General features: G+C 47.7%; 1 protein-coding gene across 13 annotated transcripts in view; it reads left to right on the forward strand.

The window, feature by feature from the left end:
- Camta1 (calmodulin binding transcription activator 1) overlaps positions 1-24,467 on the forward strand; it is an 857,753-nt gene that overhangs the window by 430,156 nt on the left and 403,130 nt on the right. For all 13 annotated transcript variants that reach the window (XM_052717375.1, XM_052717378.1, XM_052717377.1 and 10 more), the window contains one exon: positions 12,763-12,898. In XM_052717375.1, the coding sequence (XP_052573335.1) occupies positions 12,763-12,898 (136 nt within the window). The remainder of the gene's footprint in view (positions 1-12,762; positions 12,899-24,467) is intronic.

The following is a 24,467-nucleotide window of genomic DNA, read 5'->3' on the forward strand; positions in this document are numbered from 1 at the left end:
TGGCCCGCCCAAGAAGGAGCTAATCAAATCAAGCAAATTGGCGTTCCCTTCTCCTCAGCCTTGTTATTTCTATGGCTCCAGTTAGAATTTATTATAGAAAGCAATTGGTTTTCATATCTGGTGGATTGCAGCCTGGGCCAGTCCTCATGGTCCCCTTCCCCCCATCATTCTACAAATATCCTGGAGTGACCATGACTTGGAGGCAGGGGATGACACTGAATGTTTGTGACCAGCCTGCTTGCTTTGGGTTGTCCACCCCTCAAATCGTAAGGACTCTATAAACAAGCCGGGGAGAAGATGCCTGGCGGCAGGCTAATAAACCAGCCCCGTGTCCTGCGAGATCTGGGCTGTCTCTACGGCTTCTTGAGGTTCCATCTGGTGCTCTATCAACCTTGCTGCATGCACTAGCCATCCATCATGGCTCTCCCTGGGTCTGTGTGCAAGGGAGATAAGCAGAGGAGACGTCCTTTACCCCGCTGTCCCTCTCCCCATGTAACAAAGGGAAGAACCACAGGACCAATTTGAAGTCAGGCTCAGACAGCCTTTCCTTTGTGGGAAGTGCTTCCCCTCTTCACACTGACCAGAAAATCCTTGGTGGAAGAAGATTAATAGGTAGCTGGGGCTTAGTAGCCAGACCCCACAAAGAAGTGTGATGCCATGAGTCCCCGGCCCTCACCTTACCGACTGTGTGACTTTGAGACCATTTCTGTCCTTCTGTGGGCTCCATGTTTCTGAGGAGATTGGCACCAACCTGAAGTTACTGTGAGATTAAAATGGGAAGTTGGTGTAAAGGCTTTCCCTGGCCCCTGGAACAACTGCTTAGTCAGGGACAGCTCTCCTTAGTGTCATGGTTATCATTGACATTTTGGTCCAGGCCACCTGCCTCTAATGGTGCATGTAAATCAGGCTATTCATGGTGAAAAGATCAGGAGAGGCCCAGGTACATAAAGTACGTCTGCCTCAATTAAGGGTGGCACTTTCCATTTTCTAACTGCCCTCTGGAGTGGAGATTTAGCACCAGCCTTGAGAATAGTATTGCAGTCTGGTCCCTGTCATGGGGATCTGCTTTATACATGGGGTCACGGCTTGCAGGCGGTTGGAAATGCACATGCTGCATTTTCCTATAACTAGACCCACCTCCATGCCTGGGGCAGGAGTGGGGGACCCAGAGCAAGAAGGGAAGGACAGAGGCACTCAAGACTTGTCTGGGATTTCGCTGGAGGAAGGGGATGTTTACGATGTGTAGCAGCCATCGGGTGTGGCTCACAGTCCTACTGTGTGCAAGAACATCTGGGCTTGAAGGGAAGGTGTAAGAGACAGATCGTATGGAACAGTGGAGCCGGAACTGATCGGTGGCATGCAGAGTGCTGCAGTCAGGGCATCGGGCTGCAGGATGGCCCAGGAGAATGGTTCCTGTAATTCATGGACCAGTGCAGCAGCAGCAGCAGCGGCAGCAGCAGCAGCCGGGTCTCACTGTCTGCATGGATGATACTGGCTGTTTCTTGAGATTCTGCAAATGAACACAGAGAAAATGAGGGTTCTAGGAGAGGGTCATGAGCCAGACCAGTGTGGGATGCATTGATTTCTGTCTAAGGGTGGAGAGTGGAAAGAGTATCTGGATAGTGGGTATCAGTGCATGCTTGTATGCGTGTGCACATACATGAGCACATGAGCAGAGGCAGGGCCTCTCACAGATCCTGGAGTTCGCTGATGAGGCTAGACTGGCTGACTAGTGAGTTCTAGGGATCCATCTTTCTGCCCTCCACCCCCAGCACTAGGATTACAGACGCATGCTGCCATGCCTGTTTTTTACATGGTTGCTTGGGGATTGAACTCAGGTCCTCATGCTTACAGGCAAACACTTTGCTGACTAAGCGTTTTCCCAGCCTCACACTATAGTTTTGATAGATTTAGCTTAGTGTTGGGTTCAATTCCTGATGGTTCCATAATTCTTCACCTTACATGTATGTACAAGACCTCTCATGCACACAGCCTTCCTCTGGTTAGTAGCTGTCAATCATCTTCTGCCTTCCTAAGGTGATGGCCTCATTGTTTAGGGATAGCTCCTCACATGGTGAGTGTCCCAGGCACATCCCCATCATGCATCACTGCCTCATTCCCTCTGTCTTCCTGTCATTGCTTCTGAGGGTGAACCCATGAAAAGGGACCAAGTTTGTGACTAGGAATAGTCATGGGCACGTGTGTTACATGCTGGGCAGCTGCTGGGCACCTTGCTCACATCAGGTTCTCAGGAAGCCAAGGTGTTTATTCAAGGTGTGTAAGGAAGGAGCTGAGGAGCGTCCGTCCACTCCAGGTCTCATGACAGTAGTCTTCCTTATGGACACTGCAGACATTTGCAAGTGTAGACAAAGTAGCTACAGGCTCCCCCGTCCCTGGGCCTGCCTTCAGCTGTGGTCAGTGCTTGGCCAGTCTGGTCTCTTCACGTCCTCCAGCCCTCCCACTCCCTGACATTATGTGAAGTACAGCTTGGATGTTGCACAATTTAATCAATAAATACTTTAATCTGTATCTCTAAAAGTATTAAAAATACTTCTGCACTGCAATAATCAGTTCAAGTCAATAATAATTCAAAATTATTATTATTTAGAATGTCAGTGTTTGAGATTCAAATTGTCTCATAAATTCCATACATATGTATATGTAATGTATATATACCACACACATTATATATAGATATGCATATATACTACATACATGTAACACACATATACAAATATGTATTCATATACACATAAGCTCACATATACATACACACATGTATACACACATATGCACATACATCTATACATAGACATACATACACACACTTATACACATACACATATATACCTATACACATCCATATGCATACACATATGTATACATACACAAACATACGTATACACATGTATGTGTACATGCACACACAGTCCATCTGGCCTGGTCAATGCCCACCCTAGGGATAACCACCTCAATTGGAGGATGTGTTTCGGTGTGTTGTAACATGTATGTCCTGACTCCAGCTCACCCCTGCTCTGTTTCTTGAAGACCTGGCTGAAGAAGCCAGGTCATTTGTCCTCTAGTGGTTTCTTCTGGTCTGGATTTTGTTGACAGTTTCCCCCATGGCATCATTTAGGATATTCCTGTCCCCCGAGGCTGAGAAAATGGAAACTGAGTCAAGAGACTGACTTTTAAGGTCTTTTATTTTAGTAGTATTTTTATTTATCCTTTGAGAATTTTATACATCTATAAAATGTATTTTGATAGTACCCACCCATCCCCCATTTCCCCAACTCCTCCTAGACCCTTCTCCCCAACATGTACCCAGCCAATGTAATGTTCTCTCTTCAAGGTCTTTTTTGTTTGTTCAGTAGTAGAAGGTTCTCCCACTGAGGGACACTTAGCGCCAGGCTGTCTCTGGTGAGTGCCCTGGAGTGCTCACCCGACCAGCTCTGCACCCGACCAGCTCTGCTAATGCACTTGAGATTACAGATGATGGGTCTGCCTCTTGCTCCCTTCCTCCGTCTCTTTTATTGACTGGAGGGCTTTTGTAGAGAAAATTTTCCTCTATTTGATAACTCAGGAGAGCCGTGTGACAGGGAAGGTGGGACGTGTGTGATTCTCTCCCTGCCTTTCTGTGTTTTTTTTGTTTTTTTTTTGTTTTTTTAGGTCTTGAAAATGATGTCTTAGGTCACAGGTGTCCTCCAGCAGTGAGCAGTTTGTGGATTTTGTTGCTGTTGCTTGTTTATTTTAGGATCACAATGAATCCAGAGATTAAACATATTTAATGAATTTCAATCATTGTACTTGTTACTCTTACTCATACTCAAATTGTCCCAAGGCTGGTCAGTGGGGGCCTCATCAAGTAGCTTCCTGAGCCCATTTCACAGAATTTTAAATCGTTGTTATAGCTGATACTATACTGAAATGCAAAGAAAACAAACCAAACGAAAAGTAGAATGCATTCCCCTTAAAACTGGGGACAGTGGAAGGTGTTCCCACCACTTCTGACCAATGAACTGAAGGACCCAGCCAGGTCAACGAAGCAAGAAAATGAGTTAAAAGGCAGCCACAGCAGAAAGGAAGAGATGAGATCATTTTACTCATGCGTGTGTCTTGATTCCACATGTAGAAAGCCTATATAAGCTACAAAAACTTTACAGGAACTAATGGAAGAGATTGAGAAGGTCTTGGTACGTACCTGGTTGTCACAGCCAACTTTCCTGTTGCTGTGACAAAATACCCTGGTGAAAGCAATTTAAAAAGAAAGGGTCCTTTTGGCTCACAGCTCATGGGTACAGTCCATCAGGGCACGAAGTCAAAGAGGTGGGTACTCGAGGCAGCTGCTCACATGGCATCCACAGTCAGGAAACAGAGCAATGGGTGCCAGGGCCCAGCTTTCTCGCTCTTAAAAAGAAACCTAGACTTTATTTTACTTATAATTATTATTGTGTTTTGTAGAGGCGTGCATACCAGGGTGACATGGTGAGCATGTGAAGAGAAGCGGGCAGCTCTGAGTCAGTTCTCTCCTTCCGCTTTATGTGGAATCTGGGGACAGGACCCAGGTCACCAAGAGCTTGCACAGCAAGTGTCTTTACTCACAGAGCCATCAAGCTCCATTTTCTCCTTTTTATTCTGCACAGGTCCCACGCTCAGGGAACATCTTCCCACTTCAATTAAGCTATTCTAACTAACCTCTCCCAGGCGTGCTCCAGGGCTAACCTGATCTAGACGGTCCCTCACAGGTGTGCCTGTAGGCTTGCCTCCAAGGGGGTCCCAAATCCTATCAAGTTAGCGATCAGTTGTCACCTTCACAAAGATCAATATATAGAAGTCAATGATGCATCTATGAAGTAGAAATGAACAACCCTAAAGTGAAATTAAGGTAACAATTCCACTCACAAAGAGCATTAAATAGAATAAATTAATTAGCATGGATTTGCTTTACAAGTTTTAATACCTGTACATTGCAAGCTCTAAAGTTTACTCAGGGAGAGCCCAGATTTACATAGTTGGAGAGAACATTCCATGTTAATGGAATTAAAAACCACATCATTGGACATGGCTGAAACACTCAATACTATCAGGACAGCAATTCTCTCCAAATTGACTTCTTGATTCAATCCTATCCAAACCCCCCAGGGGGGCTGGAGACATGGTTCTGAGGTTAAGAACACTTGCCACTCTTGCAGAGGATCAGGGTTCGGTTCCCAGCACCCACTCCAGGTGGCATAGCTGTGTGTGACTCCAGCTTCAGGGGATTCAGTGCCTCTTCCGGGCTCCGCAGCCACTGCACTGACACACCAATGATGATTTTATACATATATGTAGGCACTCCAACATACACATTAAAAAAGCAACCTAAAACAAAGAAAAAACCCTTGAATCCTTCTCCCCAATCCTAAAATGATCAAGTTAATCATGAAATTCATATGGAAATACAAAGGTCTTAGAACAGCCAAAACAACTTTAAAAAGAGGTATTTAGAGGACTTGGGGTCCCTGACTTCAAAACTGTAGCAATCGAAATGATTGGCATACAATGGGGAACAGAGCAGTATATGAAGTTCAAGAATAAAACCTTATGTTTATACTTAATTTATTTTCAACAAAAATGCAAAAGTCATTCAGTGGATGGGTTGGGAGGTGGGATAGACATTTTCAGTCTAGAAGATGGGGCTGAGACCCTCAGACATCAGCACAGCAAAAATCAGCTGAGACCCTTGTATCACCACATCAAAAACTACCACATCCCAGGCCTGAAGAAAAGAACTAAAAATATAAAACTCCTAGAAGAAAACGTGAGGAGACTTTTATGGCCTTGGACCAAACAACGACTTCCTTCATCTCTAAAAATTTGTAAAAAGGAGAAAACGGATAACCTGGATTTTCATCAAAAATGTCAAAGAAACCATTAAGAAAACTCAAATCATGGGCTTGGAGAAAGTGTGTGATAAAATAGTTCCATTAGGACTTTATGTAAAGGCTTCTGACAACTCAAAGAAGTCAAGCAATTTAATCGAAAATGGGCTAAAGATTCAAATAGACATTTACCCAAGAAATTATAGGAATAGCTAATAAGGACATGAAAGGATGGTTAGCATCAGTAGTCATTAGGGAAATGCAAATTAAAACCACCACACACCCACAAGGGTGGCTTCAGTCCAAAAGATGGAGTTGGGGAGGACGAGAGGATGTCAGGGCTCCCGTGCATCGCTGGTGGGGTGTGAGATGGATCAGCCACTGTGGAAAGAGATCTAGTGCCTTTGCTTTAGGGAATCCGATGTGGCCAGCTCACAGGGGTCATTACTGAGTCTTGAATCATGGTTCGGAAATTGTCACTCATTTTGGTAGTAGAGGAATCGCCTATATTTTCTTCTCCAGTATTGTGGTTTATCACATGGAAAGTTACCAGTCTGCTTAGGGTGGTGTGTTAGTGGGAGAAAGGTAGTCTCAATGGCATCTCTTTCTAGTTCCTCTCCGGTGATCGTGATATTGCATATTAAAACGTTGGTCCCTTTCCCCACTGACTTGATATAGCTCATTTATTGTGTAAGTTAAACTTGTATATGGAAGCAGGAATGTCTATTCTGTTCTACTGGTCTATATTCATTTACCAGACTCATATATTTTAAAGTATAGAGGCTTTACAGTATGGGTCGGTAGATGGTACAGCTAGCCTTTATCCTGTGTGTGTGTGTGTGTGTGTGTGTGTGTGTGTGTGTGTGTGTGTGCGTGTGTGTGTGTGTGTGTGTGTGTGTGTGTGTGTGTGTTGTATGTATATGTATGTGTATTCCTGGGGGTAGATCCTAGGGCCTTGCACCTACTAGGGAGCAGCCACTGAGCTAAGTAATATCACCAACTTTCTTTTTACTTATTGTTCTGCTTGTATGTTATGTGTGTATAATATGTTTATTTATTAGTATAGGTGTGGGCATGTGTGTGGGGGTATACCTGTACATGGGTGCACATGCATGTGTAGGCCCTAGGTCGCCACCCAGTGTTTTTCCTCAAATTTACTTGTCTATTGAGCAGAGTCTCTCACAGAACTTGAAACTCACTGATTTGCCTAGGCTGGCCGGCCAGTGTGGTCCACCTGTCTCTACACCATTCTTTCCCTCCCCCAGTGCTGGCGTTACTGAAGTGCATGGCCACCCCAGCTTCTTACAAGGGTCTGGGATCCCGTTTCAAGTGATCATGTTTGGGCGACAGACCCTTTTATGACTGGGTCATCTTCACAGCCCTTGTTTTTCTAATTATTTTGAGACAATATCTCACCAAGTTGCCAAGCCAGCCTTGAATTCACTTTGTAGCCTAGGCAACTCTTGAACGTTCAAGCCTCCTGCCTCAGCCTCCAAAATAGCTGGGATTACAGCCTGCACCACCAGGCCTGTCTCTTGGCTTCTTCACTGGGGTTTATCTGGCTCTTCTTAATATTTATGTCTTGTAAATAATAATATTTATTTATTCTGATTTTATGTGTCTGTGCATGGATGAGTATATGTCCATGCACCATGTGTATGCAGTACCCTCAGTGGTCAGAAGAGGGCGTCAGAACTCAAGTTGCAGGTGGTTGAGAGCTGCCACGTAGGTCCTGGGAATTGAACCAGGGTCTTCTGAAAGAGGTGTAAGCACCTTTAACAAGGGAGCCATCTCTCCAGCCCCTAAGTAATTTTATAAGAAAATATTCTATATTAGGAAAAAAAAACCCTAATGGTGTTCTCATTGACAGAAATTAACTCAAGAGGAGGTCACATTTTATGATCTTATTTCACCCTAGCGGAGGCATGCCACATTTTTGTATGTATCAAAACCTGCTTTGATGCCTTTTAGAAGACTTTGCAGTTCTCTTTAGATTGGAGTACTTTCTAATTAAATTCTTTCCTGTATTTAAATTTTCTTTAAATTTTCCTTCTTTATCGTAGATGGAAGTTCTTTTATCATTATATCATTTGTTTTCAGTTATCTATCTTTCATGTGTATGTGTCTGTCTATCAATAATCTATCATCTGTGGTCAGCTATCCTCTCTCTATCCATTTATCCATCTATCATCTATCAATCTATCATCTACCTATCTGTCTATCTATCATCTATCTTTAGCTATCATCTGTCTATCTACCTATTGATCTATTTATCATCTATCTATCGACCTGTCAATCTATCATCCATCTATCTTCAGCTATCATCTGTCATCTATCATCTATTTACCTTAAACATGTGTCTGTATTAGTTAGTTTTCTGTTGTGAGAAAACACCATGACCAAAGCAACTTGTAGAAGGAAGGGTTTATTTGGCTCACAGTTCCAGAGGATTAGAGTCCATTGTGAAGGGCAGCAGGCAGCAGGCAGCAGCATTGCAGCATTGCAGCATTGCAGCATTGCACCACTGCTGCATTGCAGCATTACAGCAGACAGCAGGCAGTAGCATTGCAGCAGGCAGCAGGCAGCAGCAGGCAGCAGGCAGCAGCATTGCAGCATTACATCAGGCAGCAGGCAGCAGCATTGCAGCATTACATCAGGCGGCAACATTGCAACATTATAGCAGGCAGCAGGCAGCAGCATTGCAGCAGGCAGCAGCAGGCAGCAGCATTGCAGTAGCAGGCAGCAGCATTGCAGCAGGCAGCAGCATGGCAGCCAGAGCAGAAAGAAGCTGAGGGCTCACATCTTGAACCACAAGCAAGAAACAGAGAGGTCGGACCGGGAATGTGGTGTGGCTTTGCCGCCTTGAAGCTCACTTGCAGCTTTTCAAAGTGTGACTGCACCTCCTAAGCCAACACCAACAGTGGCACCAATGGGCAGCCTAGTGTTCAAACATCTGAGCCTACTGGGGATGTTCTCTTCACACCATCACACTGTGTAATCTCTAGCTTCTTCCTATTATCTGCCCACTGGCACACCCACTCAGCCACCTACACCACATATATGTAGATCTTATCATTTGTGACGCTTTCCTCTACTCCAAGGACTTTTTTCGCCACTGTGTGGAGTGTAACTGATGTTCATAACTGTTAGTTTCTTAGATGAAAGGGTTCCTTGGGCAGCGGCCTCCTGCCTAGAACAAAGCTCCCCATGGCCACACTCTCTGCTGTAGCTCTTCTGCACCAGTGAAGTGCAGCAGGGACTTCGGGAGCGTCCCGGGGGCTCTTAGCCAGCCTGTCTTGGCTTAGTTGTCCCAGAGGAGATCCTGGGAGGAAGATTAGAGTCTAGCCCAAGATTATGTCACAGCCAACCCCAGGAAGCAGCAGTAGGGGAGAGTGGAGGTGAAGGAGGCAAAGGATGAATGGAAAGGACTTGTTCCTCAGCAGGTTTCCATTGTGCCAACTCCAGAGGGGAGAATGAGGAGCCAGAGTTACCTTAGCTAGGGGTGGGACCCGGGGCAAACCCAGAGTAACCCTAGTAACAGGAGGAGAAACCTTGAACACCCCTACTTACCTTAGCTGGGGGAGGGCAAGTCTGGGCTACCCCAGTCCTAGGAAGGGAATACTGGAATAGCTCTAGAGTTACCGCCAGATTCCACAGAGGAAACATGGGCAGCTTGGGATTTGCCCAACTACAAGAGAGGAAGCCTGGCCTCCACACTCCTGACCCCTGGTCCAGTGCTCAGGGTGCTTCAGGACTCTACCAGTCCCAGCCAGGAGAGCAGATCAGGATTCAGTCTCTGCGTATCTTGCAGCCTCAGCTTCTCTGGCATCCACAGATTTGCCAGACACTGTAGCACAAAAGGCTGGTTATCTGGGGATGTTGGCAATGCCTCCCTCACAGAGTTGGTGTGCAGGTGAGAACGTGTACAGATGATAGATGGGTGTAGATGTGACATTCTCTGCCAGCAGCAGGTACATGTGAATGACCAGGACAGAGAAGGCTGGGATTGTTAGGTTGCTGGCTCTGTCCACACAGTCCATGTCCTCCATCTGCATTTCCATTCCTGCCTCCCTGCTCTGCTCAGGCCTGCTCAGCCTTAAGTGGTCAGTTAGTAAATGGAGGCCCTTCCATGTCAGCCCCTGTGGCCTAGCCCTTCTCCTCCATCCTAAAGCCCACCTCCTGGACCCTCTCTCCTTCTTGGGACCCCTTCCCACAGGTTCAGACTTGCTGTGTTTACATCAGGGATGGCGGCACAGCCTGTGAGACTCCGTCTGTAGTAGGGCCATTTTCCCCTTTATTGCTGTTAGGGCCTGGGAATGCGGTGGGGCCTCCACATCACACTGAGCAGAGCAAACTCAAACAGAATCAGACTAGAGGGTTGCACACTGCTTGGCTCTCATTACTGTGAAATGAGCTGACAATTCCATTCATTGAGGTCCTTTGAGTTGAACACTGAAGCTCCCTAGATGGTGTCCTGTTACGGTGACAAATGATGGGGCCACTCTCAGAATTTTAAGGTGAGGTCAACAGAAGATGAGTTATAAGAACTGCATATGACAGCATTTGAGGGGGACCATTTACCATATAGGTACAGGTGCTAAGTATCCTTAACTATGGCAGGGATGGAACAAGTCGCAGGTCATTTCTTGGTCTCTGGAGGCTGGGTGGTTTTTCCTGAGGTCTTCTTCAGAAGGTAACCTTTTTTTTTTTTTTTTGACCAGGGGTATCCTGGCTGTGTTTCCATGTGTGTCTTCACCCACCCCACCCCCTCCATGAGAGGACAGGGACACAGAGTCCATTTGCTTGCCCCAACATAATCCTTTGCACCCCCGCCCCCAGGCAGTGGCCTTAGCGATGGGAGCTCAGGTTTGGGGACCTTTTGCTGGGTGTTTGAGGAACTGGGAGGGTTCACAGTGGTCTGAGGTTACAGTGCAAGTGGCCAGAGCTGCTGGGGCTGAAGGAGGCCAGTGACAACCCCCCCCTCCACAAGTCACCTTCCCATGAAGAGATGGAGACCAACTGTGGGGGCTTCCAGTGCAGACCTGCAGGCACCATAGATACGGTCAGGTGATAGTGTGTGAATAGTGTGTGAAGCTGTTTCCTGGGATTGTTTTAGTTGGTGCAGGCTGAGGGAGGAAACCAACAGTGACAAACCAATTGCACCCTGATCAGGGAACAATGTAGTGTAGGGAGGCACCACCGAAAGTCTATAATTTCCCATGGAATTGCTCTTTAGTCTTCCTGTGGCTGCCGGATGACACAGTCAGGCTGGGTGGGAACCACAATTAGCTGCAGCCACCCGAGAGGGTTGGGTTTTCTTCTTACTCTCTAGACAATGGAAGATTAAGCCATCAATAGCCAGTGTTCAGTCCTGGATGGTGAAACAGCCCATTGTTCAACAGAGAAAGTGAAGTTGGGGGCGGGAGGCTCTCCCCAAGCAGCAGGAGGATGGATGGGCATGTTTCTTCTCCCCACCTCTACTGTAGTGGAGAAGCGATAAGCCAAGGTGCGTCCAAAGCAGCTCTAACAGCCCCACGACTGTGCAGCGCTCCCTCATCTGGCTCTGACACGTGTACACACAAAGCCACAGGCAAGCCTTTCTGTGCCTAGTGGACAGGTGCAGGCAGCACATAGCCAGCCCTGGGGTGAGTGCGCTAGCTTCAGGGCTGGATCTGCCCACATCTGCACCTGCTGCAACTTTATTCTGGGAATGACTTACTATAGCACCTGCTGGCAGCTAGGGGAGGGCCTTAATTCTTTCTCTCTTTGTAAATTCCTACCCAAAATATGTGACCACAGCACCTTCATACACAGACACACAGACACAGACACAGACACAGACACACACACACACACACACACACACACACACACATGCCACTGCTCTGCTCTCTGTGACTGAAGTATGCTGCTTCTTTGGAAAACACAATGTTCTGTTTGTTTGACACTTTTGATGGCCTGTTTTGTTTTGTTTTCTGACACAGGTCTTGTGTATCCCGGGTGGGCACTGAACACAATATGTAGCCAAGAATGACCTGGAACATCTGATCTTCCTGACTCTAAGTGCTGGGATAGAGGCATACAATGCAATGCCCAGTTTATTGCATGGGTGCCAGGATCCAAACACAGGTCCTCACGTTTGAAGGGCAGACACTTCATTGAGCCACATCCTCAGCCATGCTTGTTCCTGTTAAACAAAATGGGTTGCCATTTCCCTAAGCTGCTGTAGCCACGGACAGAACAGATGAGGGGTCCTAGTGCATCTAAGACATCTGACAGCTGAAGCCCAAATGGGGAGGAATCAGGTACTTTGCTTGCCAGAGAAGAAGGCCCATGATGCTCGGTCTGTATCCAGCAGTAATCTAAATGCGAGCAATGAATCAAGAGTGTTGGCCTCAGCACCCAGGGTTTCTATTGGTCTGCTTTGAACATAGTCATCTAGCGTCTGCGTTAAACTTATTTATTCCCTAATGCTGGCTGATGGATTAAAAGATGTGTAGAAAATCCTTCTATAAGAGATAAGATATTACAGGCTGCCAAACACCCCTGGCTCTTTTCACTTTTTTTTTCCTCTCTCTCTCTCTTTTGCCTACTTTTTTGCTACTGGGCTCGGGGCCCCCCGCCTCATATATCCTGATTAGTTTGTGGAAATTACTAAGGGGTTGTTTTTTAAGCCTATCATTGACACATTTAATTCATTAGGTACCAAATCCACAAGCAAATTTTGGCTGGCCGTAAAACACGGTTAATCCAGGGAGCTGCAATAAAAGGTGAAAATTATGTCCCGGCAAATGTGGAACGTTGCTTTTCTGTAGAGACTTTTACTGGTCTGCGGTATCTTTCTTCATAAATTTCCCTTCTGCTTAGCTCTCTCGGTAACTTAACCATTTGTCGCTTGCAGACCGCAGAATGGCTCCATGATACTCTACAACAGGAAGAAAGTGAAGTACAGGAAGGACGGGTACTGTTGGAAGAAGAGGAAAGATGGGAAAACAACCAGAGAGGACCACATGAAGCTCAAAGTCCAGGGAGTGGAGGTAAAGGGCGGGAAAGGCTCTCCTGTCCCCAAATGTCATTTCTGGGCCGCCACAGAGAATTTGGAATTGCTTGCAAGTGATCCGAGGCCAGTCACCACTGTCAAGGGAATTCTTGTTTGTCTTGTCAAGTTCCTGCCATTGGCATTGGCCTTCTCACCTGAGAGTTTCTCTTCTGTTTCTTTGGAGTTGACCATGGCCAAAGTGCTCTACCTAGGGGGTCGCTGGTGTACGGATGGGGACTGGCGAGGTGCCTGTGGGTTCCTCTACTATGTTTATCATATGTGTTTCTGGGTGCTTTGGGGTTGTGCTGGGGTGCAGGTCTGGTGAAGACGGGTGTCATCATGAGGAAGTGCCCTCTCAAGGTGCTTTGGCCAACTGGTAATGCCCTTCAGGGCTGGGCAACTCTCCCCATGCTGACTAATATTTCATCTCCCTGCGGGTGTTTTAACTTCAACAGAAGTTAAAGATAATGAGGTGGGTTCTCGGGTGAGCAAGGTTCCTGCAGTGCTGGAGTGGAGGGGGATCTGTAGGGATGGCTCAGGATCTGGACCAAACTCAACTTTGGGTTTCCTGGATGCAACCTTGCTATTCTGGCTCTGAGCCAGGGGCAACCTGAGAGAAGTCCCTTCCCTTCAGAGGGTCCCGACCAGGTGTCCCGCAGGACCTGCTGATTAGCCAGTACCAGCTCTTTCACATCCCTTACCAGTCCCACCAAGGGTCTTACCTGCCACCCTCAAAGGGATGTGGCCAGGAATACCATGGGCGAGATCTCGGAAGCCTCCCATGATTCGGCTGGCATTTCAGAGAGGGAAAGGCTAGCGTCCTAGCTACTGTCATGTTGAGTGTCTGGCACGTCTCAGTGGGCAGTGGGGACTGTGAGCACACTTGAGTTCTGAGGATTGCCCTTGGGCACTGACGGGTTTTGTGACACACTTTGTCACGATGATTTTTTTCCCTGTATTAATTATGTGCTTTTATGGCTGCCAAAAATAGCATCAAATGGCTTTTATTATATTACCCCATGGAGAGAGATAACTTTCGTTTTATGTGTATGTGCTTTTTTTTTTAATATACCAATAAGAATTGTTTTATGGTGATGAATAAGAAAAGCCGCGGTATGAGAAATTCCAGTTCCCTCTCCTCTGCCTCGTGTGCAGTTTAATTGACTGCATGGAACATTAATGTGCAGATTACCCGAACGTGCCACTGGAAAGAACCATCTCCAGCATTGTGACCAGGTCCTGCTAATACATAGACATTAGCCCTTCTTGCAGGGAGCCCAGAGAGTTGGGGCTTGCCCTCTGGGGTGGGGGGAGGGCTCTTATCACCCCACAATGGAAGAATAGGTAGTGAGAGAAAGACGAGAGAAAGCTTGGGTGGGGACCAAGAGAAAGGAAGCTGCTTATGCAGGACATAGAGAGCCTGCAGGAATTCACACTAAACCTCAGCAAGCAGCCCCCGTGCCTGGAGGCCCATGGTATATTTCATCTTTAGTAATACGTAAATCAGGAACTCCTGGTTGTAAGTAACAGCGGGGTGGAATTCGTCCTCAGCAGTAGCTTGGAAGCCCAGGGAAAAAAAAAGCCACTGTGTTCATTTTCTTCCCTCTTGTTATAAATTAGAATTGTCACCGGATGGAATGAGAATGATTTATGGCTATTTTTAGGCCATATTTATGTTGGGAGTTATTTGTGGTGCTCAGCCTTGCAGCCTACAGACTAGGTTCCTCGGATGTGGAGGAGGGGGACACATGCAGATCAGAGAGGGCCATCAATGACCTGCTGGCCATGAGCTGTAGCTGGAGATTTTCTCTCTGGGTCTCCCTATGAGCAGCTGTGTGAGCGGTGGGACCAGGAGGCCTCCATGGCAATGCCTTGGTCAATGATTGCCTTTGTTTCTGGTTTTGGAGAGAGGGAGGCCACCTGCAGCTGTGTTTCTTGGTGGCTGGTCTTTCCCGTGGCACTTGGAGTGTTATCCCACTGAACCAGGCAACAAGTACGGGCTGTGTCCCAGCTTTTGTGTGCTCCCTACAGAGAAAGAGGGAGGTGTGGTCACCGCCCACAGACTCAGGTAGCACAAGAAGGCAGCCATGTTTGCACACACTGCTCATTAACAGTGCAGAGAGGTGTGACAGGCTGAGTATTTAGGGTAAGTGTCCCCAGGAGTCCAGAATGGGCTGTCATGGCCAGAGATGCTTCTTGGGCTAGGGAGTGTGTGAAATGAATTCTTGGAAGTTGGGGACAGTTGTGTGTGTGTGTGTGTGTGTGTGTGTGTGTGTGTGTGTGTGTGTGTGTGTGAATAATTGACATGTTGTTTCAGTTTGTCTTAATATCTCCAGATAAGCTGGATCTATGTTGTTTTCGGATCATTTTTGGATGGTTCTATCATATTCCTCTGGATACATACTAAGCTGGTCCCCTTGACTGTGAGACCTTCCAGACTTTTAGCTTTACCATTACTGCCTGAGTAAGCATCCTTACACAGGTCTTCTTGGGCACTAAGCAGTCTGGACCAGGAATTGCTGGGTGTGAGAGTTTTAGTTTTGCTAGACAATGCCAAATTGCTCTTGAGTGACTGTTCTAATTACATGCCCACCAGCACTGGAAATGACTACTTCCCCTACACCCTCTGGCATGCTGGTCCTCAGAAGATGGTAGTATATGCAATTTGAATTTAAGTTTTCCCCCTCTTATTCATGGGAATGGGCTCCTTCTCATTGAAGTAATTGCCTTTCCACGGTTACAGAATTTTAAATAGCCCAGAGGAAGGGCTTTTTGGCAATATCAACCATTAGTGGTGCTCCTATGTTAGCTGTGATCTGCAGTGGGGCTGGGAAGCCCAATGGGTAGTCTTCACCAGCAGCAGTGGTGCCATATACTAGGCTTCAAGGTCAGAAATCCACTTCCTCCCTGTGGATTCATCAGGCAGGTCCTGTGTCTAGCACCTGTGTCACCCAAACGCTGGTCCCCTCCAGCTACGCTCCTGCTGGATGGACAGCCAGGGTTTAAGAGTTGTGAATTCTTTAGTATCCTCATGGGTTTCCTCCATTCAAGGGCACGATAAAGACATCTGGGTCTATCATTTAACGTATCAGTTGCTATAAGCCTTCCCCGAGGCCAGGAAAACTTCCAGCAGGCAGAAGGAAAGCTCAGTTCTGGCTCCTTTTGTTCTTGGGGGCTGGGGCTGTCACACACATTGATTTCCTGAGCTGGGCACAGGGTGTGGGCGGGGCACAGGGTGTGGGCGGGGCACAGAGTGTGGGCGGGGCACAGAGTGTGGACAGCAGCTTTTGAAGCTGACTAGCTGTTAGTTCGAAATCAGCCTTTGAGTCTGGGAGCCAAGGAGAAGCCTGCTCAGTAAGTTTCCAGGGATGACAGAACTGGTGGGAGGAGAGGGAAGGGGACTGAGATGTCAGCCTCTCACAAATGTGGCCTCAGCACATCTGAAGTGGGTCCTGCCCCCGAGCTGACTCCTGTCTGCTGATCTGGTGTTGCCTCGGGGAAGGGACTGCTCTAAAGATCACTGCGCCTTAAGAATTCCCACAGCCACGTTCGCAATTGTCAGGTGACAGTAGCAATCAGCCAGAGAGCCTTTCTGGAAGATTCCTTCCCAAGTCTATGTCCCTTTTTCTCTGGCCCCCGATGCTGACAGGCCATTTTATGTCTAATCACACTTCTCAGACTCCTGGCGCGTTCCATGGCCAGTCCAGCCCTCAGCTCTCCGTTTCTCCATTCCTTCACTGCCGCGTCTCCAGGGAGACGGCGGGAGCTGTACCCTCAGTGTGTAGACAATCACGAGTTTACAAATCTCCCGTGAACAAGGCGTACTGGCTTTGTCTGGTTCTCCTAAAGACATCTGTGCAGAACACAGAGTGTCATACCTGTGCTGTAGATGGAGAGGTCAGGTCTTCAGAGAAAGGGACTGGAGCCTGAGCGTTCTCCACTGTTGTCCCTGGCACTCAGGGTGACCTTAGGGTTTCCTGTCAGCTCAGCTCATGCTGGTCAGCGTGTGTGGTCCACCCTTCAGCCACTTACTGGGTGCTTATCACCCACTAGCATTGTGATAGGTACTGAGGGGTGCAGGGGTGCAAAGAAGGGTGTGTGGTCCCTAGTCTCAGGAGGAGACAAAATCTTAGGGTTTTAATGTGTGCTGGAAGAATTCCAGGGTCCTGTGGGGAAAATGTAGGTGACATTGAAGGCAGACCTGGTTTTAGGGCACAGCACAGATGGAGGTAAAGCTATTCAGGTGACAGATAAAAGTTAGGAAATACATGGGCAATGACAGTCTGTTGAGAAACAGTCCATAGAACTGTCCCCAACAAATGACTGGATTGGTGGCATGTGGGTATTTTTCCCAGCCCTGGCCAAACTGGATATCTGCTTCCTGGTGCCTGGACTATTCCATGAGCCTTTTCATGGGCAGGTGTAAACAGCCCCCAACTCCATCCCCCTGCTGCCCAGATGGAGAGTCAGGGATAGACGGAAGTGCAATTCTACCAATTCCCGACATGGGGGAAACTAAAGAGTTTGTGATGCTTACTGACAGGGCAGGGGCGAGGGGTGCTTAGATGAGTTCAGGTCACCCCAAAGTGGCCACGCCACCAGAAAGTCATGGATGGTGACGTTTCCCCAGCAGCACAGCTGCAGCCCCTCCCCAGTTAGCCTCCCACAAGGCCACAGGCCCTTAGGGAAGAATTGCCTACAGCTGGGGCAGAGGTGCAGGGGCACTGCTAGCTCTAAGGTGAGGGTGACACCCCCCCCCCCCCCCCCCCCCCCCCCCCGCATCTCTCCTTCTAACCTCAGCAGGCCTGATCTTAAGGGTGACATTCAAATAGTCTCAGCTTCCCTGGTGAAGACAACAATGGATGCTGTGCTTAGAGGACAGAGTTCTACTACAGGCCCCTCTGCTCCGATCTTAAGGTGTCCCTTGGTGAAGACAGTCTGCCTTTGGGGCCAGTGAATGGGTCTGGTATTGAGGCTGCCTGCCGGTACGGTGGGAGACCCGACCCAGCTCTGCTTCCTACAGAACCCGTCATTCTGTGATGAAAGGAGGTCCCCGACCTGCACCAGCCCTGGCTGGAAACACCAGTCCATTTCCTCTGACTGTCATTTTCGGATGTGAACATTTTGCTGATGTGTTGTGCTGCCTGGAAAGAACCCAGTGTCTCTCATTTCTCCATTAAGCACCTTCAAGCTAGAAGGCGGCGTTGGCACAGCAGTGGCCGTAATGAGGTTAGGTTTGGGGACTCGTCCTCATTAGAATGATGTTCTTTATTTGAGCACTTAGGCCACATATTAAAAAAGAAGAAAAAAAGGACCTCTTTCAAGAGTAGAAACGATATTGTAGTTACTGCATTAGGAATTAACAGGGCATGAAATAACCGCCTCGCAGCAGAGCCAGATCCCTTCAGCTCTGTTCCCAGCCATAAGATAAATAGGTATCTTGCTTGCAGATGATGGGGAATGCTCACAGTAGCCAGCCTAAACAGGTCTGGTGCCCAAATCAAGTTTGGGAAACAGCAATGAACAGATAAGGAGAGAACCTGGCTAATGAAACAAGGGAGCCACGAGGCGAGGCTCCGGGGGGCCAGCAGCCCGCCTGCGCCACTGTGTATATTGGACAGATAAGGGTTGTGTTTGGTCCCTGTTACTTCCTGTAGACTCACCATGCACTGACAGTGTCCCTCATGCAGATCTTGTTTCTTCCTGTGTCGTGGCCACATGACTTTTGAATCTTCCAGGATCAGGCCCTGATCATCAGCCAGAGAGAAGTACTCCTTCCTCCTGCTGCCCTCAGACTTCACCTGTGCCCTTCTTAGGGGAGGCATGTACTCTTCGATGTATCTGTGTATCCAGCACATAGATGGTTGGACACTTTATGTCTTCTGTGCTATAAGGCTCTGTCTGGTGTCTGGACACTGGGGACTTCAGGGTGTTGGGTGTGGAGGAAGGATGCCATGTTCGACAATGTGCAGAAACAAAGCCAGTTGTTTCCATATGATATGGCCAGTGAGCCGCACAATCCTTCTGTTCTCTGTCTCCGCCCTGGGGCTACAGATGTGTGTGGCCATGCCTGGTGTTTTATGTGGGTGCTGGAGATCTGAACTTGGGTTTTTGTGCTTGCAAAGCAAGCATTGAATGACTTATTTTATTTACAAGATCATTTTTATTATTTTCAATTATGTGCATGCATGAGAATCTGTGTGTGGGTTTGTGCACATGAGTGTAGTGCCCTTGAAGACCACAGCCCATAGATTCCCTAGAGCTAAAGTTGTAGGCAGTTGTGAGCTGCTAGATGTGGGTGTTGGGAACCAAACTCTGGTCTTCTGCAAGAGCAGCAAGTACTTGTCACTGAAGGATCCTCTCTCTGGTAGCTTATCATCCAGGTTTAGAGTGTCTGCTGACCTTACTTTCCCCCTTCCTGGGGTCTGGGAGTGAGAGCTGCTGTGTGTCTGAGAACTTTGTGGTCACCATGTTGCCTGGGCTTCAGTTATCCTGGTATCCTATGTGGTAGATATTTACTCTCCATTGCTTGTATAGCTGAGACTTGGAACTGGGTCATGGGAGGAGTGGGGAGATGATAGAAAGGGAGAGGAGAGGAGGGGAGAGGAGAGGGGGAAAGGATAGACTACAAGATACACAGTTAAGGGGCCTGGACAGATGAGATGGCTCAGTGGGTAAATGCTTACTGTGCATGTGCGAGGACATGAATTTGGATCCTCGGTTCCCATGCAAAAGCTAAAAGAAGCAGCATGCATCTATAGCCCAGTGCTGGGAGGTGGGTGGGCAGAGAACCAGGTTCCTGAAGCTCACTGGCCAGCCAGCCTGGCTGAAACATCGAGCTCCAGGCTCAAGGAGAGAGACCCTGTTTCATAAAGTAAGATGGAGAGGAATAGAAAAAGCCACCTGATGTCGACCTCTGACCTTCGCATGCCTCTACGTGGGCTACCACATCACTACCACATACACAAGACTGGTGCTGATTAGGAGAAACAGTAAATACTATTTCAGTCCAAGTACATCTCAGATATTTCATGGGGCATGTTTATGGTAAATGGTACCTGCCATGTCTTTGAACTCACATTGCATTGGCTCCTGTTATTTAACTGGTCACTCTTCTGCCACGACCACAGTTTCCTTTGTGTCTTTGCAGAAAGGAGCTAGTCAGCTTTGGGTTCAGGTGTCACGGAGGACATGAGGGCCAGCATCCTCCACCCTCTCTGATGAGCCACACACTTTCCCAATGATAGGCTTCTGGGGTGAGGGCCCAGCATCCACCATGGAACCCAGGGCTTTCTCAGTGGTGCTGGGACAACAGCTTGTGGATAGAGATGTGCCACAAAGAACCTTAAAGGAAATGTGATTCTTGTTTCTGCTAAATGGTGAAATAAAATGTCCTGTAAATCTGATTTGAGCCTTCATGCGCTGGACACTTCCTTGTGGAGGCAGCTCAGCAGACCATCAACTGGAGTGGCTGAACTTATGTTTAATTTTTATCTTAATGGTTCCTAAAGGTCCTTTCAAGTTAGTCCATGAGGCCGTGAGTGGGAAGTTTAGCAGATTCAATGACAACCACATAAACCCTTGACTACCACTATCCGATTCACCAAGGGCTCTTTTCCACCTGAACCGCTACATAGAACTCAAGATGAGGGCTACTCACATGCTTGGGACCACCCATCATGACCTCACACAGAGCTGGGCATGCGTTTGAGACAGTGGTATGTATTTGTCTCTTGGTGGACAGTCAGGGATGCAGTTGCTTGTTGGGTGGGGAATACCTCTGGCCTTCCCTTGACTGAATGGCAAATAGCCTGGTGTCTCCCTGTTCTAGCACTGCCAGGTGAAGTTATGCCCACCTTTGGGATACGTCCCTGGGGGGAGCCCCGTGCCCTGTGGGCTTGAGTCTAATCTGCTGCAGGAGAGTCGCCACTGCTGCTCTTGAGTCAGCAGAGGGAAGACAGAAGAGGTAAGCTCTGCACAGTATCCAGCCACAGTTACGGGGAAACAGAGGGTTGGCTGGAGGGGGTAAACAGACAAGGAGGGGTGGCCGTTCCTCTCGCTGCCAAGGTTGAGGTTCTTGGGCAGCACCAGCTGGTCGCCATGTTCTGGGTGGGTTGTGTGGTTTTAACTGTTGATCTCACCTTATCTGTCTCCCTGGAAACCAAGCCAGAATGGGAGGCAGGAAGTTGATGACTACGTAGGAGAGCTTTTGTGTGCCTTGAGGTTTTCCCTAACTGTTAGGTAGCCTTGCATTTCCGTTTCTATGACTCTGTTGCGATCCTGGGGAAGGGTAGGTGTCTTCCAGGTGCACCCAAGGGCTCATATCCTACTCTGACTCAAACTGGGGCCAGTGCGCGAGTCACAGAGTTAGTTCACTTCGTGTGTTGCCGGTCTGCTCACAGGTGACCTGTAGACCACGAGGTCCACATCACCCTAGAAGACTCACAGCCTGTCTGCCCTGCTGCCCTGCCACGAGTGGCCTTGGTTCATGGATCCCCCATGTGACTCCCTTACCCCTTTGATACGCAAATTACCCCTTGGAGCTTCATCTTGCGGCTGGCAGGGTCCTATTTGGGCGTCTCATGCCAAGCACTGGTGATGCCTTGGCAGTTAAGAACACTGGCTGCTCTTGCAAAGGACTCACTCAGGCTTGGTTCTCAGCATCCACAGGGGGGTTCCCAGCCATCAGTCACTGCAGCTCCAGGGCAGCTAGTGCCTCTTGTGACCTCTGCTGGTACCAGGATGCACACGTATACAAGAAGGCAAAACACTCATGCCCATAAAATAAAAAGTAAGTCAGTCTGAAAAAATTGTTTTGAATGAGTTTTGTTCTGTCTTAAGGGAAAAAGTCAAAAGGAAAATTTCACGAGTCAGTGTGACAATTTGTTACTTGACTGCTGGCACCTCTTGAAAATCTCTAACTAAATTCTCTGATGGTGTGGTTGATCCTGCCATTCCTCAGTTGCCCTTGGCAATGCAGGACAAGAATACCAATTTTCTGAAGCAAAAGACGCCAGCTGGCACTGACCCACAGGCTTCTGGGGACACAGCCCTGCCCTGTGTCCTCCACTCCTGACTAAGAACCCTGTCTCTTCTACACACTAGCCCAGCTCTTGGCATGACATTTTATATATATTTGGTGCTCAACTAAATATTGTTTGAACAAATCTTGAGTTGATAGAAGTTTTCTCATAAAGGTCCAAATAGAAAATATTTTTTAAAATTTGATGTGTAGTGTATGCGTGTGTTCATGTTCATGTGTGCGTGTGTGTGCACATGCATCTGTCTGTGTGTATGGAGAGCAGAGGTCAGTATCAGGTGTCTGCCTTAGTCCCTAGCCACCTTAATCTTTGAGACTGAGCTAGCTGGCCAGTGAGCTCCAAAGTCTCCTGTCTCTGCTCTCTGCCTTCTCCTGGGTGTTGGGATTACAAGCATATACCACTCAGTTTTATACATGAACACTCGCATGGAAACATTATACAAACTGAGGCATCTTCCCAGCCCTAGACAGAGAATATTTTTGATTCTGTGATTGGTTAGTTTAATCGAACAATTCAACTCTTCCTTTACTGATGCCCCATGAATGGACAGGACTGTTTTAACACAACTTTATTTACAAAGATGCACTGTGGGGTGGATTTGGAGCATGAGTGTCATCTACACCTCTTTTGGGTTGTGATAGTAGTTTCTAGAAGGGGTAAGGTACTGTGAGAGCCAGACAGAGTTTGTGGTGGATTGTCAAAGACTTGCCAGGAACCCTTCAACAACTTAAGTGCAAGCTCTGCTGTGTCCTTGTACCCACGTTTATGGCCTGACACTTGTCTGTGATGTGTATGTATGCTTTTGCGGGGGTGGGGGGTGGGGGTATGTGATTGCGGGCATGCATAGAGCATGTGTAGAGGTTCCCACCTTCAACCTTATTTGAGGTAGGGTAGTTGATTGCTCACTGGGTCAAGAATGCCCTTCCATCTCTAATGTGCATGCCAGGGTAGCTGGCCGGAGAATCTGCAGGGATTCTCCTGTCTCTACCCAGTCTCACTACATTTACAATTGGATTGTAGGTATGTGCTGCTGTGTTTGGCTTTTGTTGGGGGTTCTGGACATTTGAACCCAAGTCTCTATGCTTCCATGATTACTGCTTCACCCACTGAGGCATCTCCTCAGCCCCTAGTTAATACTTTGACCAATGATATAGACAGGGAGGTTGGAGGATCTTCATTTTCTATCTTTCTAGTGGCCGAGCATGCCGGATACTTTCTTTATCTCATATTAAGCTGTCTCCAACCTGAGGAAGTCAGGAAAAGGGCTCTTGAAAAAAAACACCTTGAAAGTAGGACTCTAAAAATGCCCCGTTTCTTCCTTGAGCTCAGGCACTACCTCGGGGCATCACAGGAGCCCCAGGCAAGTCTCAGTGGGGTGATGTGTGCTCCCCGTGCACCGGGACAACAGATACCAGGATGTGGTCCTGAAGCACTGGGTGGGTTAAAGGACCAGGTGTCCCAGAGATGGAGAGATGAATCCTGGGACCTCAAGTGCCATGTGGGATGTTGCACAGTCCTCCCTGGAATAGTGACCACGGAGAGGTGCAGATATAATCTGTCCCCTGCTTAAGTGCTTACGTGACAACACGGGGAAGTGACAGAGGTACTTTTCTTCTTTGCTGCCGCGATTTACGTGCGGTTTTTGATGGATGCGGGAGGTAGACATTTATTACAAAAGCATAAGAAACGTCGACTCCTCGCGAATTGATTATTTAGAATTTATTTTATTAAATATTCTAGGTGGTGCACAATAAACCAAACCTCTGAGAGTGTGCAGCTTAATGATTCATGAACCTTTGCTAGTGACAGGGAAATCAAAGATTGGACCTGCCATTTCAGAAGAATACAGATTATTATTAGATCTGGAATGGGCCTCTCGAGAAGCTTCCTTAAGGGAACACACGTATCAATAATTTCTTCTCTACGAAAGGCTCCTAATGCTTCACTTATGGAAACATAAATTCCACAGCAAGTGGCTGTGGGGTTTCCCTCCCTTTAGTCCCTCATGTCCTTCACTCTGAGGTGACAATCCTTCATCCCTTTGTTGGTGGATTGAGCTCACAGAGACTTGATCTCCATGCGTTTACATTCTGTGTGTGTGAGTGTGGATACGCTCGTGCCACGGTGCATCACACCGTAGTCAGGGGACAACTGTAGCTCAACTGTAACTGTCAGTCTTAGTCTTCAACCTTGTCTGAGGCAGGGTCTTTCTTATCAGTTTCTTCTGCATACACCAACCTAACTGGACCTCAAACTTCCAGTGATTCTCCTGTCTCCACTTCTGATCTTGCCTCGGGAGTGCTGGGACTGTAGACATGTTCCACCATGTCTGGGTTTTAGGGGGGTTCTAGGGATTTTAAATTCAAATTTTCAAGATTGCACAGAGGTCACTTTCCAACTGAGCCACCTCTCCAGACACCCTTGTTAACTCCCACTGTGAAGACGCTCTGTCCAAGTTGGCTGTCATCTCTGGAGGTGCAGGTGGGGTCAGGTTAGTGTGCGAGCTTGTGTGCCCTTTGCTTGCAA

Source organism: Peromyscus californicus, unplaced genomic scaffold (genome assembly GCF_007827085.1).
Source record: "Peromyscus californicus insignis strain IS unplaced genomic scaffold, ASM782708v3 Scaffold_5__1_contigs__length_169319896, whole genome shotgun sequence".
NCBI classification, from domain to species: domain Eukaryota; kingdom Metazoa; phylum Chordata; class Mammalia; order Rodentia; family Cricetidae; genus Peromyscus; species Peromyscus californicus.